This window comes from Chiloscyllium plagiosum, chromosome 23 (genome assembly GCF_004010195.1).
Source record: "Chiloscyllium plagiosum isolate BGI_BamShark_2017 chromosome 23, ASM401019v2, whole genome shotgun sequence".
Taxonomy (NCBI): domain Eukaryota; kingdom Metazoa; phylum Chordata; class Chondrichthyes; order Orectolobiformes; family Hemiscylliidae; genus Chiloscyllium; species Chiloscyllium plagiosum.
In genome coordinates, this window is record NC_057732.1 from 7,867,550 (window position 1) to 7,883,395 (window position 15,846).

The 15,846-nt window shown below is 41.9% G+C and overlaps 1 protein-coding gene across 5 annotated transcripts in view; it reads left to right on the forward strand.

Moving 5' to 3' along the window:
- Window positions 1-15,846, forward strand: part of LOC122561588 (ATP-binding cassette sub-family C member 9-like) — a 196,034-nt gene that overhangs the window by 78,535 nt on the left and 101,653 nt on the right. For all 5 annotated transcript variants that reach the window (XM_043713432.1, XM_043713427.1, XM_043713430.1 and 2 more), the window contains 5 exons: window positions 320-454; window positions 3,269-3,431; window positions 4,793-4,833; window positions 6,982-7,124; window positions 15,179-15,287. In XM_043713432.1, the coding sequence (XP_043569367.1) occupies window positions 320-454; window positions 3,269-3,431; window positions 4,793-4,833; window positions 6,982-7,124; window positions 15,179-15,287 (591 nt within the window). The remainder of the gene's footprint in view (window positions 1-319; window positions 455-3,268; window positions 3,432-4,792; window positions 4,834-6,981; window positions 7,125-15,178; window positions 15,288-15,846) is intronic.

The window sequence follows — 15,846 nt, forward strand, 5'->3', positions numbered from 1 at the left end:
TTGGTACACTCTGAAGTCTCCAACTCATATGGAGATATTTGTGGAGGGTGCTAGGTGCCAGGTAATTGTCCATCAGAAAGTTAAACCTCTCAGACAATTTCTTCATAGTGAGTGCATTGGGATTCCAACACACAACTTTCAAGGTACTTTTCAGTCCCTGAGCACCTGGAAGCCAGAGGATTTGGTTCAGTAACTAATCAGGTGAGCTGTTCCGAGACAGGGAGGTGGCCACTGCTCTTAAACTGAGTGTCCTAAGCCTCAATGTTTCAATCAATATTGTTCCTTTGATCTCTCTCCATCTGTTTGTTCTTATTTACAGATTATCATGGGTGTAATCTTGTTATATTACATGCTGGGTATCAGTGCGCTGATTGGTGCTTCTGTCATAGCCCTGCTTGCTCCTTTGCAGTATTTCATAGCAACTAAGTTCACTGATGCACAGAAAAGCACTCTGGTAAGTACTGACTGTTTAAAATGGGAAATCAATCCCCAATTGGAACAGATTCTGGTTCATATCCAGCCTTGGGCTGACAAGTGGTAAGTAACATTCACGCCACGTAATTGCCAGGCAATGACTGTCTCCAATAAAAGACAATCTAACAACCGCCTCTTCATATTCAATAGTGTTATCATCACTGAATCCCCACTAACAAACATCTTTGTGGTTACCATTGACCAGTAACTCAACTGGGCTTGCCACATAAACACGGTGGCTACAAGAGCAGGTCAGGGCTAGGAATATTGTGGCAAGTAACTCACCTCCTGACTCCACAAAGCCAGCCTACCATTTACAAGGCACAAGTCACAAGTGTGATGAAATACTCACCACTTTCCTGAATGCATGCAGCTCCAGTGACACTCAATAAGCTTTTCAGTATCCGGGACAAAGCAGCCTGCTTGATTAGCATCACATCCACAAGCATCCACTTCCTCCATCACCAGCGCTCAGGAGCAACAATGTGTAGTATCTACAAGATGCACTACAGAAATTCACCAAAGATCCTAAGACAGCCTTCCAAACCTATGACCACTTCCATCTAGGACAAGATACATTCGAACACCACCACCTACAAGTTCTCCTCCAAGCCACTCACTCACCATTCTGACTTGGAAGTATATCACCATTCCTTCACTGTCACTGGAATTCTCCCGAAGGGCATCGTGGGACAACTCACAGCAGGTAGACTGTGGCAGTTCAAGAAGGCAGCTCACAAGGAGCAACCAGAGATGGACAATAAATGCTGGTCAGCCACTGGTGCCCATGTGCCATAAGTGACTAAAAGAAAAACTTCATGCCACATACACTTTACTAGTGAATCAAAGTCATTTTGTGGGTTTTGATTTACCAGTTGATTTGTGCTTAAGCTGTGGTGGCTGGCGATGCAGAGTGATAACAATAGTGTGAGTTCAATGCCCACACCGGCTGAGGTTACCATGAGGGACTTTCTTTCGCAACCTCTCCCCTCATCTGAGGCATGGTGACCCTCAGCTTAAAATGCAACCAGTTTTCTCTCTCTCTGATGAGAGAGCAAAGCTACAGTCCTCTGGGACTATGGTGACTTTACCTTTACCTTGAATCACTTTGTGATTCAAGACCTCAGTATTCAACATTCAACATTCTAAGCTTAGGAAGGACAATGCTCAATAAACCCCAAATCAATAGTTCTTAAATCAGTTGATCTTTTCCATAGTTGACCCCACAAAATCTCCATCCATTAAAATGCAAATGTACAGACATGAAACAAATGTGGCAACACTTCATTAATAACAGAACATAATACTACTGGTGACAAGCTCTGCATTCGCTGGGTCAGGAATTGTGTATGTGCATGTGTTAATTCAGTCCTTCCTCCAGCATTGAGTTTTGACGGTACACCATATCCCCAGCCTAAGTGAAACCTGGTCTCAGAGGCCAGTGTGTAGCTGAATGACCTGTCACGCTGACATTTCCTACCCTGCTACATTCACAGCGCCTGGTCTTTCACAATCATCTCCGCTGCCTTACTGCAGTCATACCTGCTGCATATGTAACTGCTGTCTTGCCCCTACACTGACATCTCCTACCTGGTTGTCAGTTATGAGGCTCACTTAGCTATTTCTGTCATAATGATATACACCTTTAAGGGAGTGGATCTTCCTTGCATCTATCACTGCATACCCTGACAGAATGTGATTAGATTAGATTAGATTAGATTACTTTACAGTGTGGAAACAGGCCCTTCGGCCCAACAAGTCCACACCGACCCGCCAAAGCGAAACCCACCCATACCCCTACATTTACCCCTTACCTAACACTACGGGCAATTTAGTATGGCTAATTCACCTAACCTGCACATCTTTGGACTGTGGGAGGAAACCGGAGCACCCGGAGGAAACCCACGCAGACACGGGGAGAACGTGCAAACTCCACACAGTCAGTCACCTGAGTCGGGAATTGAACCCGGGTCTCTGGCGCTGCGAGGCAGCAGTGCTAACCACCGTGCCACCCTAATGAATCTGTGTCATGACTTGTAGGGCAGCAGTGATAGGAATGAAGTGCATTGAGCTCCCAGTATGTCCACTTGTATGTAGTCTTATCTTCAAGTAAAGAACCCCACAATATTGTCTCACCAGTCCTTATCATAGATTCCCTACAGTGCTGAAAGAGGCCATTCAACCCAGTGAGTCAGCACTGACCTGCCGAAGAATATCCTGCCCAGGCGCCTACCCTATCCCTGTAACCCCACATTTACTATAGCTAGCCCACCTAGCCTGCACAAACCTGGACACTACGGGACAATTTTTTTTAGCATGGGCAGTCCACCTAACCTGCACATCTTTGGACTGTAGGAGGAAACACACACAGACAGTTGACCTAGGTTGGAATCGAACCCATGTCCCTGGCACTGTGAGGCAGCAGTGCTAACCACTGAGCCATCGTGCCACCTTTAGTGGTGTTATGTATGTTTAGACCCAAAGGGAGAATATAACAACTGGCAGGAGCCAGACCTGGAGCTCTCCAAAGCCATTCCAGCTGCTACAGAAAACAATGAGGATTCCCCTGATGGAGGAATACAAGTTGGTTTTGTGACTCTGTTCGGAAAGTTGGAAAGCACAGTGTATTTATTGCCTATTAGGATAAACAGAGTATTCTCATCGACAAATAACTGTTACTGCTATTCCATTATTTCACTGAGTGGTGAGTATGGCTTTTGGTAGTTATGAGAAACTGCTCCAGCTCAGAATTGATCAATTTTTAAGTGTGATATTTCTATTCCTGTTTTCTAAGGACTACTCCACAGAAAGACTGAAGAATACCAATGAGATCTTAAAAGGGATTAAACTTTTGAAACTTTATGCCTGGGAACATATTTTCTGTAACAACGTGGAAAAGACTAGAATGCAGGAGTTAACCAGTCTCAAGAGTTTTGCACTTTACACATCCTTATCCAGTACGTATTCACCTTAGTTAAACTGTTGACTTAGTGATAATTAAAATGCTCTCTGTAATTTTCATAGGTGTGGAATTTCCTTGTTCATGCTTTACCTGACTCTGAACCTAAAGTGGTTTTTTGGGATCTGCAATGTAGACCATTATTGACTCCAGCAACATCATTTTCGATGTTAATGTCGTTACTTTAAAGCAAATTCTTCTTGTTACCTGCTGGGAAGAACACAGCAATTCAGTCAGCATCCTGAATTGCTGTGCTCTTCCAGCACCACTGATCCAGAATCTGGTTTCCAGCATCTGCAGTCATTGTTTTTACCTCTTCTTGTTACCTGTCTTGCGTGGAGGGTGGAGGGTCTTGATTAGATTAGATTAGATTACATTAGATTAGATTACATTACAGTGTGGAAACAGGCCCTTCGGCCCAACAAGTCCACACCGACCCGCCAAAGCGAAACCCACCCATAACCCTACATTTACCCCTTACCTAACACTACGGGCAATTTAGCATGGCCAATTCACCTGACCCTGCACATCTTTGGACTGTGGGAGGAAACCGGAGCACCCGGAGGAAACCCACGCAGACACGGGGAGAACGTGCAAACTCCACACAGTCAGTCGCCTGAGGCGGGAATTGAACCCGGGTCTCAGGCGCTGTGAGGCAGCAGTGCTAACCACTGTGCCACCGTGCCGCCCACAATTTCCTTGTTCATGCTTTACCTGACTCTGAACCTAATTTGTACCTGATTTGTACCTGACAAATTGGCCCCTTTGCAATGGCCTTCTATTCCAAGCCACATGGCAGTTTGAAGGAAATCTGTGCACCAATTGGCTGTAACTAAATAAAATTGTGATGTAGTCCTGTCATTGTGTCTAAGTTCAAATAGGTGATCGATATGCCTCTGTGATAGTACTCTGTTGCACCTGATGGACATTCAAGTCTCACATCAGAAAGAGTGCTATTTCTGAGGGAGGGGCCATATTTGGGATGGGACTTTGACTGAAAAGACTTGCCTGACGCCCCGTTGGGTGGGTGTAAATATTCTGTGATACCTACTTCAAAGAGATACAGGGTAGGTCTCCCGGGTTCCCTGATTAACAATGATCCCTCAACCGATGACTGAAATGAATTATTTTACCATTTGCTGCATTGAGATCACTGGGATCTGCCTGTACGTTTGCACTGTAAAAGTGCAAAAGACCATATTTGTACAAACAGATAATCCAGCCAGCCACGTTTGCGTGGGAAACCTGGTTCCAGACGCTCCTCTTCCAATATTTTGCTCCACATTGTGAGAGTTATAGTGATGATTTCAATTGTTGATTGGCGTAATTTACTCTGCCTTGTTCTCTTCGTTTTTCTAGTATTTATGAATGCAGCAATACCGATTGCAGCAGTGTTGGCGGTAAGAACATATTTCATCAAAACATTGCAGCTGCTCACTTACACAACCAGATTCAGCCTTGTCATGAGAGCTCTGACACATTACCTTCTGAACACAAATATTTATATTCTAGATGGCCTGCTATAATAATTTAGATTCAAGGTGCCTAACTTGCAGACTGATTATTGTTGGAGCATAAAGGTGAATCCTGATAGAAAATTTGACCCTTTGCAGTTAACTATGTTTCCATGCTGATCAGTTTTGGCAAAATGTTTTAATCACGCCACTGAGGCTACAAAGGAGCTAGTTATTACGAGTGTGAGGATGAAACTCAGCAAAGTGAGCAGAATGAGCCAAATTTGGCTCCAGGCCAGGTTAATAAGCTGCCTCTGTCTGCTGGGCTAAGGCCCCATTCAGAATGAGCCCCGTGCCTAGCTCACCTTCATTGAGTGAGCTGCAGTCAGAGTTCAAGCGTCTTACTAGAATCTGCCCAATTCAAGCCAGTTCCAACACTGAACTGACCTGCATTTGGGGCTGGGATTGTGGAGGACTGAGGCAACGTTGAGTTGGGGCATGGTCTGGGAAAAGCAGCATGTGATATTGAGCAATTTTGTGGAGCTATAGTGTTGTCACACTCACCTTGATTTCACCAGTTTGGCTAGTCATCTAACTCCACAAAAGTGGAGCATGGGGTAGATAGACACCCACGACTAGGCACTGCAAAACTGACTTATTTGCTCAGAAAACAGACTCAACAATAATGAATTCTAATTGATCACCAGTAACTCTCGCTGTGACCTAACAAGCAGAGAAGCAGGTAACCGGGTTATAATTTATAAATGACAAAGACTCACAGGTGGAGGTATTTTACTTTGTATCAACCTATTATTTATAATGACTAGTCAGACTTAATTTGTAGGCAAGCTGCAGTATTATAGCATAGAGGATAAATCAACTTGGATGGGTGTGCAATGTGGGTGAGTGTGAATTGCAAAGGCAAAGTATTGAGTGCAGTTTAAAACAAAGTCATTCTCTGCATAAAATGATTACCCTAATCTGAATTTACACTTCAGTGCTTTTTTTCTCCCTATAAATAGTCAAGTCAGCTTTAATAAATATATATATATATAAGTAATTGCCAGTAATTGCTCATCAAGTCAATCTTTCTCGTAGATATGTTTGTCAAAACCCATGGGTCTTCATGATGTAGGAATTTCTAGATGAATAAAGACCAAGCTCCATCTACCAATCTGGTAATCAGAGCATAAAATGATAATAGAATTGTTGACTTATGCTAATCAATCTTTGTCAATGGAAGGAGTCTTGACTTTGTGTGGTCATGTAAAATAGCTGACAACAAATTAGTAGCCCCTTTGAAATCTCTCCAGATCTTTTGTTTCTGTTGCTGTCATCCAGTTTACACATTAAGTACAAAGCCAATTCAAATTGGTCTAAAACAGACCCAAATATGGCATGCAGAAAGAGTGAAGAGCTTTGGGAATGATGCATCTTTTCTGTCCCAAGCATGCTGCACTTACCCACATTCCATGGACTAATTTACTGAGATATTGTATCCCATAATGTCATTTTATAAGTACTGGATTTTACTTCATTTATTGGACTCCAGACTACTAGAAGTCCCCATCTTCCTTTTAGCCTTTGACTGTCACCTCTCACATCTTGGGGAAGGAAAGTATAAGACTTGTTAAATGTCATCTTCAAGCATCCCAAGTTAGCTGGTTATGGATGAATCCTGGTAAACCAGTGTGTTGCATTGCACTGCCAATGTGGACCAGCCAAGAGACCTCAAAGACAATGAGATATGTTGTTTGCTAGAAGTGAAACTGTCAGCATTGTTGCTGCTTTCAGTAATTACTTGAGCCGCAACAATCTCAAGAAATCTTTCTGTAATCACCAGGATGAAGTTTGAGAGCTTTGTAATTATGAGGCACTTCTAAAACCATCTGTCAAAGGGCATATTAGGGAAGGAAGCAAGAAAAGTCTCCAAGCATAAGTGCCGTTCAGGTCATTAAAGGGACCGCAGGCAGTCACAAGTGTTTCTTTCTTGCTTGGAACATGCAATCGTTGTTTATTGATTTAAAAATGAAGTGCTGTAGAAATGTCACATTTGATAAGATGAGTAATCAAACTTTTTCTGCTGTCCGACAGACTTTTTTGGCATACACCCACATCAATTCGGAGAAACTGTCTTCTGCTGTGGCCTTTACTTCATTGTCTCTATTCAACATCTTGGTGACCCCACTTTTTCTGCTCTCCACTGTAATCAGATTCACAGTTAAAGCCCTGGTCAGGTAAAGCAATCATTTACACCTTTCAGCACAGTCAGCTCCTGCTTGCTTTCAGTTTGCAATATACAGCAAATCTCATCCACTGATGATACTCCGTGTAATATTGAAGGGCTGACTGGAAGTTCATTGTCCTTTGAGAACTGTTCAGATAATATAAAAATGGTGCATCCATTTGTAGTGGAATTGTGCTTAAGTAGTTCAAAATGCAAACTGCATTACTGTTTTTAATGCAACATGGAAAAAAAATCCAAGTCAACTTGCCTTAATATTTACTTTGTAGTCATTAGTAGGTCATGCCTTCAGCTTCTTAGGACCAAAGCTCTGGAAATGCTTCTAATAAAACATTTATCGTCAACGCCTCTCTCTTCCCCTTTTAGGCCAATCTTAAGACTCACATTTTGGCTGGCCTGTCCAAATATTTTGTTCCGGGGCTCATGTTAAATTTTGTTTGTGAAGTGAGTTAACTGTAGGTGCTTTACTACATTATAAACACAAGTTGAGTTTTGCAGTCTCTATTCAAGAGGCTTCAGTTATTTCATTTTGTCATGATTTGCTTTCCTACTTCAGTGAATAGTAGAGTTTTCAGCACTCAGGAAAAATCCTGTTAGACATTCTACCTATACAGCACAACACCTCTGAAGATTGAAGAACCTAAGGAACCTATTCAACTGACAAATAGGACCTGAAACAGATTGCTCATTGCAAGTTATTTAAGAAGGCCTCTGGCTTATGAAGGCATTTGTGTCCATTTTATTTCCTTTTGAGAGACTTTAAAGAATTGTAAAAGATGTTTCTTGTTTCTGATGAAGAATGGGCAAGTGGAGACTAAGGATTCTAGTCAGGGAAAAGAAAGATATGTCAATCATTTTTGACTTTTCTTACAATTTTCTGGAAAACCTTTTCCGTGAAAGTTAATGTGTTGACATATTCGACCAGAAGACCATATGATTTAGGAGCAATCAGCCCACCAAGTTGATTATCTTTTCCATGTCCTCTCTAACTGGGACTTTCAGTATCCTGTAAGTATCAATCTGATTCCCCCCCTCATCCTTCTAAAGAATAAGGGGGGAATCCTGTGTGGAATGCTCTGTCCCAGAGGGCAGTGGAGGCCCAGTCTCTGGATTCATTTAAGAAAGAGTTGGATAGAGCTCTCAAGGATTGTGGAATCAAGGATTATGGAGATAAAGCAGGAACAGGATACTGATTAAGGGTGATCAGACATGATACTATTGAATGGTGGTGCAGGCTCGAAGGGCAGAATGGCCTACTCCTGCACCTATTGTCTATTGTCTATTGTCATTGCGTATAGACTCAGACTCAGACTCCTCAATGCTCTTCACAAGACAAGCCCTTCATCCCTGGGATCATTCTTGTAAACCTCTTCTGTACTCCCTGCAATGCCAACTCATCCTTCCTTGGATATGAGTCCAAACCTGCTCATGATATTCCAAGTGCAGTCATGTCCAAAGACTTGTCAAGCCTCAGCACTACATCTCCACTCTTGTTTTCTAGCCCTCTTGAAATGAGTGCCAACATTGTATTTGCCTTCCTAATTCCTAACTGAACCTCATGTTAACCTTAAGACAATCCTAAATTACGACTCCCAAGTCCCTTTGCACCTCAGATGTCCGAAGCCTTTTCCCATTTAGAAAATAGTTTATATCTCTTCTTCCTACCCAAGTGCATAACCTCAAAATTTCCCACATTGTTACAACTGCCACTTCATTGCCCACTCTCCCAGCCTCTCTGTATCCTCAGCACTACCTGTCCCTCCATCTATCTTTGTGGCATCTGCAAACTTAACAGCACTGCTGTCAGTTCCTTCATCCAGCTTGTTAATGTATGACGTGAATATTTGTAGTCCCAACTCTTGCAGAACTCCACTCGTCACCAGCCGCCATTCTGAAAAAGGCCCCTTTATCTCTAATCTTTGCCTCCTGCCAGTCAATCAATCCTCTATCCATGTCCCCTAACACCATGGGCTTCACCATATCGAACTTGGGCTTTGTAAATTCAGCTAAATGTTTTTTACATTCCGTCCAAAGTATTTTTAAAAATATGATTTCTTACTTCATACCATGTTTTAGTTTATTCTTTGCTTCAAAGTAGGATAGCTGCAATTGTAGATCTTGATTCTGTGCGTCTGTAGGAGTTGTGATATATGTTAGTGAATGTGGGTGAGCGATTTTCCCCTGCCAGTATACAACTGACTCATTGACTAGGATGTACTCCATACCGTAAATGGAACTCAGCTCAGTTATTGCCATTTCATGTCAAGTTGTATACTTTATAGATCTGATTCTGAAGAGAAGACTGCAAACTGGTGCTTAAAACCATGACATTCAGCATGTGTTCAAAAATTGTTACACTTCTTCACCAGGCAGATGATTATTCTTAATCCTTTTTAAGAAGCTCCTTACTTTGATAATTAAACAAACATCTCAATGGCTTGTATTTGTTTGAGCAATCAGAGGTTTCTCAATATTTTCATGTTTAAAAGTAATTGGAACGGAAAATGTTTATATACATAGCTAAGTTGTAGCATTGAATGCACCTGCACATGTCAAGTTTTAGTTGAAATATGCTTTGAAGTAGGCAAGAGACTGATTTTTGAATTTAAATAAAATGGGGATTTAGTAGACAAAGTGAAAAATCTAACAGTTTAGGGTAGTCATAGCGATGTTGGACCCTTAGGTCCAACTCATCCATGCCGACCAGATATCCTAAATTAATCTAGTCCTATTTGCCAGCATTTGGCCCATATCCTTCTAACCCCTTCCTATTTATATACCCATCCAGATGCCTTCTAAATGTTGTAATTGTACCAGCTTCCACCACTTCCTCAGGCAGCTCATTCCATACATGTACCACCCTCTGGGTGATACTCCACTAATGGGTGGCACGGTGGTTAGCACTGCTGCCTCAGTGCCAGAGACCCAAGTTCAATTCCCGCCTCAGGCGGCTGACTGTGTGGAGTTTGCACATTCTCCCCGTGTCTGCGTGGGTTTCCTCTGGGTGCTCCGGGTTCCTCCCACAGACCAAAAATGTGCAGGTTAGGTGAATTGCCCGTAGTGTTAGGTGTAGGGGTAAATGTAGGGGTCTGGGTGGGTTTCTCTTTGGAGGGTCAGTGTGGATTTGTTGTGGGCGGCATGGTGGCACAGTGGTTAGCACTGCTGCCTCACAGCGCCAGAGACCCGGGTTCAGTTCCCGCCTCAGGCAACTTTCTGTGTGGAGTTTGCACATTCTCCCCGTGTCTGCGTGGGTTTCCTCCGGGTGCTCCGGGTTCCTCCCACAATCCAAAATGTGCAGGTTAGGTGAATTAGCCATGCTAAATTGCCCGTAGTGTTAGGTGTAGGGGTAAATGTAGGGGAATGGGTTGCGCTTCGGCAGGCCGGTGTGGATTTCTTGGTCCGAAGGGCCTGTTTCCACACTGTAAGTAATCTAATCTGTTAGTAATCTGCATAAAGACGTTGCTCTTTAGGTCCCTCTTAGATCTTTCCCCTCTCACCTTAAACCAATGTCTTCTAATTTTGGACTCCCCTACCTTTGGAAAAAGACCCTTGGATATTCACCTTGTGCCCCTCATGATTTTATAAACCTCTACAAAATCTCTGACGCTCCAGAGAAAACAACTCCAACCTACACAGCCTCTCCCTATAAGCTCAAATCCTCCAACCCTAGCAACATCCTTGTAAATTTTTTCTGAATCCTTTCAGGTTTTGTTTAGCAGCGAGACCAGAATTAAATGCAGTATTCTAAAAGTGACCTAACCAATGTCTGTACAGCTGCAACATGACATTCCAATTCTGATACTTAATGCACTCAATGATGGGTTAGAGGAATGGATTATTCAATTTTCTGAAGTGAGGTGACAATACATGAGTGAAGAGAGAAACACTTTGATGCTTGTAGACAGCCTAAGAGTAAAACAGCAAGTGGTATAATTTGAGGCTGCTTCAATGTAGATGTTCTACTTGATTAAAGACATAGCAAAGTGGGACTTGTCCACAGGCATCCAAATTAAATGATAGCCTGAATGATAGAGACCAGTGACAGCAGGATGAGCAAACACAGAGCTTTAAGCTGAAAGACTGCTAAAAGCATTTTATACAGATTGTTATCTATGCTGGAGAACAAAAATTGAATTTATCATGCAGTATTTTAAACACTGATTTTTTTTCAATAATTGTTGATATTTCTTGGATTTTCTCCAGACAGTAAATTTAGTTAGCTAAATTTTTGCACCTCTTAATTAAAAAAATAATTTTATGTATTTTCTATTGTAACTATCCATTGAGTTGCCATGATTAAAATATACAACCATGCACAATAGTATTTTTTCATGTATTCTGAGAGTTTTGTGTGAACAGGAGACTATTTACAGGACAACTTCAGTAGTTCTGTCCATCATTGTTTCCCAGTTTGTTCATTAAGTTGTTCTTGGGGAAAAAAACTGCTTAAATGCAACATCATTAGGAATGATAGTAACCTTTTGAAATCCAGTAAAAAAATTATTAAATATATTGCCTTTCAATGACCTCAGGATATGGTCTCCTTACTTAAGAAAAGGATTGAGAGAATTGACTTGCGAGGAGACATTGAGTAGATTGGGACTCCACTCACTGAAATATAGAAGAATGAGAGGGAATCTTTTAGAAACATATATATAATTATGAAGGGAGGAGATAAGATAGAAGCAGGGAGGTTGTTTCCACTGGTGGAAGGAGCTAGTACCGAGAGGGCATAGCCGCAAAATAAGGAGGAGCAGATTTAGGACTGAATTGAGGACGAACTTCTTCACCCAATGGGTTGCGAATCTTTGGAATTCCCTGCCCAGTGAAGCAGTTGTGGCTACTCGGTTGAATGTTTTTAAGGCAAAGATAGAGAGATTTGTGAACAGTAAAGGATTTCAGGGTTATGTTGAGCGGGTGGTAAGTGGAGCTGAGTCCACAAAAAGATCAGCCATGATCTTCTTGGATGGTGGAGCAGGCTGGATAGACTATATGACCCACTCCTGCTCCGATTTCTCATGTTCTTGTGATATCGCAAGCTGTGCTTTGAGGTGCAGGCACTATTATAACATAGGGAATGCTGCAGAAATTTACATACAGCAAGCTCCCAGACAGAAGAATGAAATTACCAGCTTTGGTGATGTTAGGTGAGAGATAAATTAACCTGGACACCATGAAACCTCACCAAGCCTCCTTCAAAATAGTGTCACGGGATATTTTAGGTCTTCCTGAGAGTGGTTTGGTTTAATACTGCATCTGAAAGGCACCACCTCTGATAGTGCAGATCTCCCTCAGTGCAGCAGTGGAGTGTCAGCTCAGAGTTTGAGCAAGTCTTTTGAGTGGGACCTGAGGCTACATCCACCTGACATTGATATGAGAATGATACTTCCACACAGTTAGCACAGTGTCAGACTGTTGTCTCAAACAGACGGAGCTGCTCTGTGACTGTCAGGCAAATAAACGCAGTGTTTATTTTTATTAATTCAAAGCATTGGGCATTATACGGGCATTACTGGCTAGGCCAGCATTTATTTCTCAGCTCTAATTGCCAGAAATCAATTCAGAGACAACTCCAATGCTCTGATCTATACTGAGTTACTTGTTCATACTTGGAGAAATGACAAGTGTTGAATAAATGGCTTAGATGTCATCAGGATAAATCCACCAGCCAGAGTTCTCGTTCTTAAGATCTGTGAAGTCAGGTATTTGGGTATTAGGTGAGGAAAGGATCAGACTCCACTGAAAATAGAAAGCTTGAACTCTCCCATTTCCCCATAAGTTATATGATGCTTCAACATGCTGCAAAGACCAACACAAGATGGCACATGTAGTCCCCTAGGAGCCTGCCAGTGTACTGTGGTGAGTACAGTGCTGGTCAGAACTTGGGTCCTCACTCTTCAAAGATGAAGATGAATATGGAAGAAGACTAATAATCTAGAGAGGGAATTCGGCCCAACCACAGAGATGAAGCCCACCTTTTTGCAGTATCTTGTTCTTCCTTGTAGTCTGCATGATTTCCCCTATTCACTCAACCACATTATTGGTTGGTTTTATTTTGGCAGCACAGTGGCTCAGGGGTGGCACAATGGTTCAGTGGTTAACACTGCTGCCTCACAGTCCTAGGGTCCTGGGTTCAATCCCTGCCTCGGGCAACTGTCTGGTGGAGCTTGCACATTCTTCCTGTGTCTGTATGGGTTTCCTCCCACAATCACAAAGATGTGCAGTTCAGGTAAATTGGTTATGTTAAATTGCCCATAGTGTTAGGTGCATTAGTCAGGGGTAAATATAGGGTAGGGAGTGGGTCTGGGTGGGTTACTCTTCAGAGGATTGGTGTGGATTCATTGGGCCAAAGGGCCTGTTTCCATACAATAGGGAATCTAATCTAATTATGCTCTTTTCCCAGACATCATAAATTCTAAAATACTCATCGAAAACATCTAGGTGCCTGCGATGTTTCTGGCTGGGAAAACATACCCATTCTGGTTTTATGTAGTAATCAAAGTGAAGAGCAATCTTTTCTGACTGAAAGTTAGAATTGTATGAATGCCAAAGAATTTGAAGCCTTGTGCCTTCTACGTATTTAGCTTAATGAGTAGCAATAAAAACTTTTAAAAGTTGAGTGCTGTCTGATTGCAGTCCTTAGAGCCCAGTGTCAGTTGCCTAGGCAGCTCATGTAAACATAGAACATAGAATAGTACAGCACAGTACAGGCCCTTCGGCCCTCGATGTAGTGCCAACCTTTTAAAATGTAAGAACATACTGGTACTGAAAGAAAAGATAAGATTGCGATACCCAGTGAAAACTTGACCTTTTCTTTCAATAAAACAACTAAATTTAATCAGCTTCTCACTGTATCCACCAATCCCTCCTTACTTTCAAAATGCCTCTAGAAACTATTTATAACACCCTTTAACATCCTTAACTATAAACTTACTCACAGTTCTGAACTACAGATTGTGTTAACCCTTAGGCAATGGAGCTGAAGTGCCTGTGGGCAGCACGGGAGAAAGACCTTATAAGTCTGGTGGAGATTAGGTTTTGTAAAAAAGGCAGAAATTATTAATGTTAGAGACTCTAAGAAAGCAAAGATAAAATGAAGACAGATGAAAGACCACTTTCAGTAGATATATTTGAGGTATATTTTTTCTGAAGTAAGTTCTAGGACTTTATCTATGAACTGAAAATGACCCATACCTGTGATGACTCTTTGAGGATGCTACCCACACAATTCCAACCCATTGTACCATAGCCTTTTAATTTTCTCACTACTTTTTCACCTTACAGCAATTGTAGAATTTGCCTTGTACCATTGCATCTTTTGGTGACAATCCGAAATTATGTCCTATCTATATAGCGAGTCAGCTAGATGAGAAAGCACTGTGTTTGCAGTTTTTATTAGCAAGTTTCTGAGTTTGGAATGCTGCGATTGGGTGCTTACTTGCAATAAAGTTGCAGCACCTCATCCTGTTTGAGGATTGAGACTGGACTTTCTGGTTTTGTGCTGTACAGGGGGTGCTGTTGATTTGCAAGCATACATTCAGATCAGAGAATCTCCTCCAGACCCAGGAGTCTTGATTGATTGGTCATGGGGGCTATCCTTGAACGACGTGGTCGAGAGTTGGTGCAGACTTTGAGCATCATGAGCCTCATGTTTGTGCAAAGCCACCTGCTTGTGTACAACATGCAAGTGGAGTAGGTTTATCTGCCAAGATTAGAGTGGTGCTGGAAAAACACGGCAAGTCAGGCAGCATCCAAGGAAGAGGAAAACCGACATTTCGGGCAAAAGCCTTTTATGAGGTTTCGGATGAAGAGTTCCTGCCCGAAATGTTGATTCTCCTGCTCCTCGAATGCTGCCTGACCTGCTGTGCTTTTCCAGCACTACTCTAATCTTGACTCTAATCTCCAGCATCTGCAGTACCCACTTTCGCCAAGGTTTACCTGTGCCTGCTTTGTTCATTTTAAATTGAGGTTAGAATCTGTGGGAATAATGCACTGGATTTCAGAAGTGATGCTGAAGCATTTTTCTTTTGTCGAATCTTCCAACAGCCAACAGAAGTTGAAAGAATTCCTGATGAGCGATGAGATTTCAGATGATGGCTTTCGGGGTGGTGAGACCTCATTGAATGTAGAGACATGCAAAAAACATTCTGGAGTGGTAAGTAATAAAACCCTCTGCAAAAGAGTAGAGATTTTCTTTTCCCAGATGCAAAAGTCAATATCCAGAAATGCAAAACTGATGTGATCAATCTTGGCTAAACTTTAACAGAAAAATTGCAAATTGAGAACCGAATAGATTTGAGGTTCCATTGCAATAATCTCTCATCATATAAACCAATACAAAGAGGCATTTAAAGTTATGGGCATGACACTAAAATCAGATTAAACAGTTATTAGCTGCAGTGTTGTGCCTTCCATAGAGAAAAATAACTTTCACAAAGAGAAATGAAGTTTTGATTATTAGCTGAAAAATGTACTTGACCCATTTTCACATTTTAAAATTTTATGTGTAACAAATGAGTAAAACCATTATTGACTAAACAGTATTTTCTTTGTGTACTTATATTTTAAACTACGGAGAGGAGCACTGCTGTTTTATTACTTGTAACATGTTACACTCCCCATGGAATTCTAGTCCTCATAATGGGCAGCCCACAAATGCTTCCGTACTCCGATGGGTTCATGTATTCCCGTTTCAGCAGGCAGTAACTTCTTGG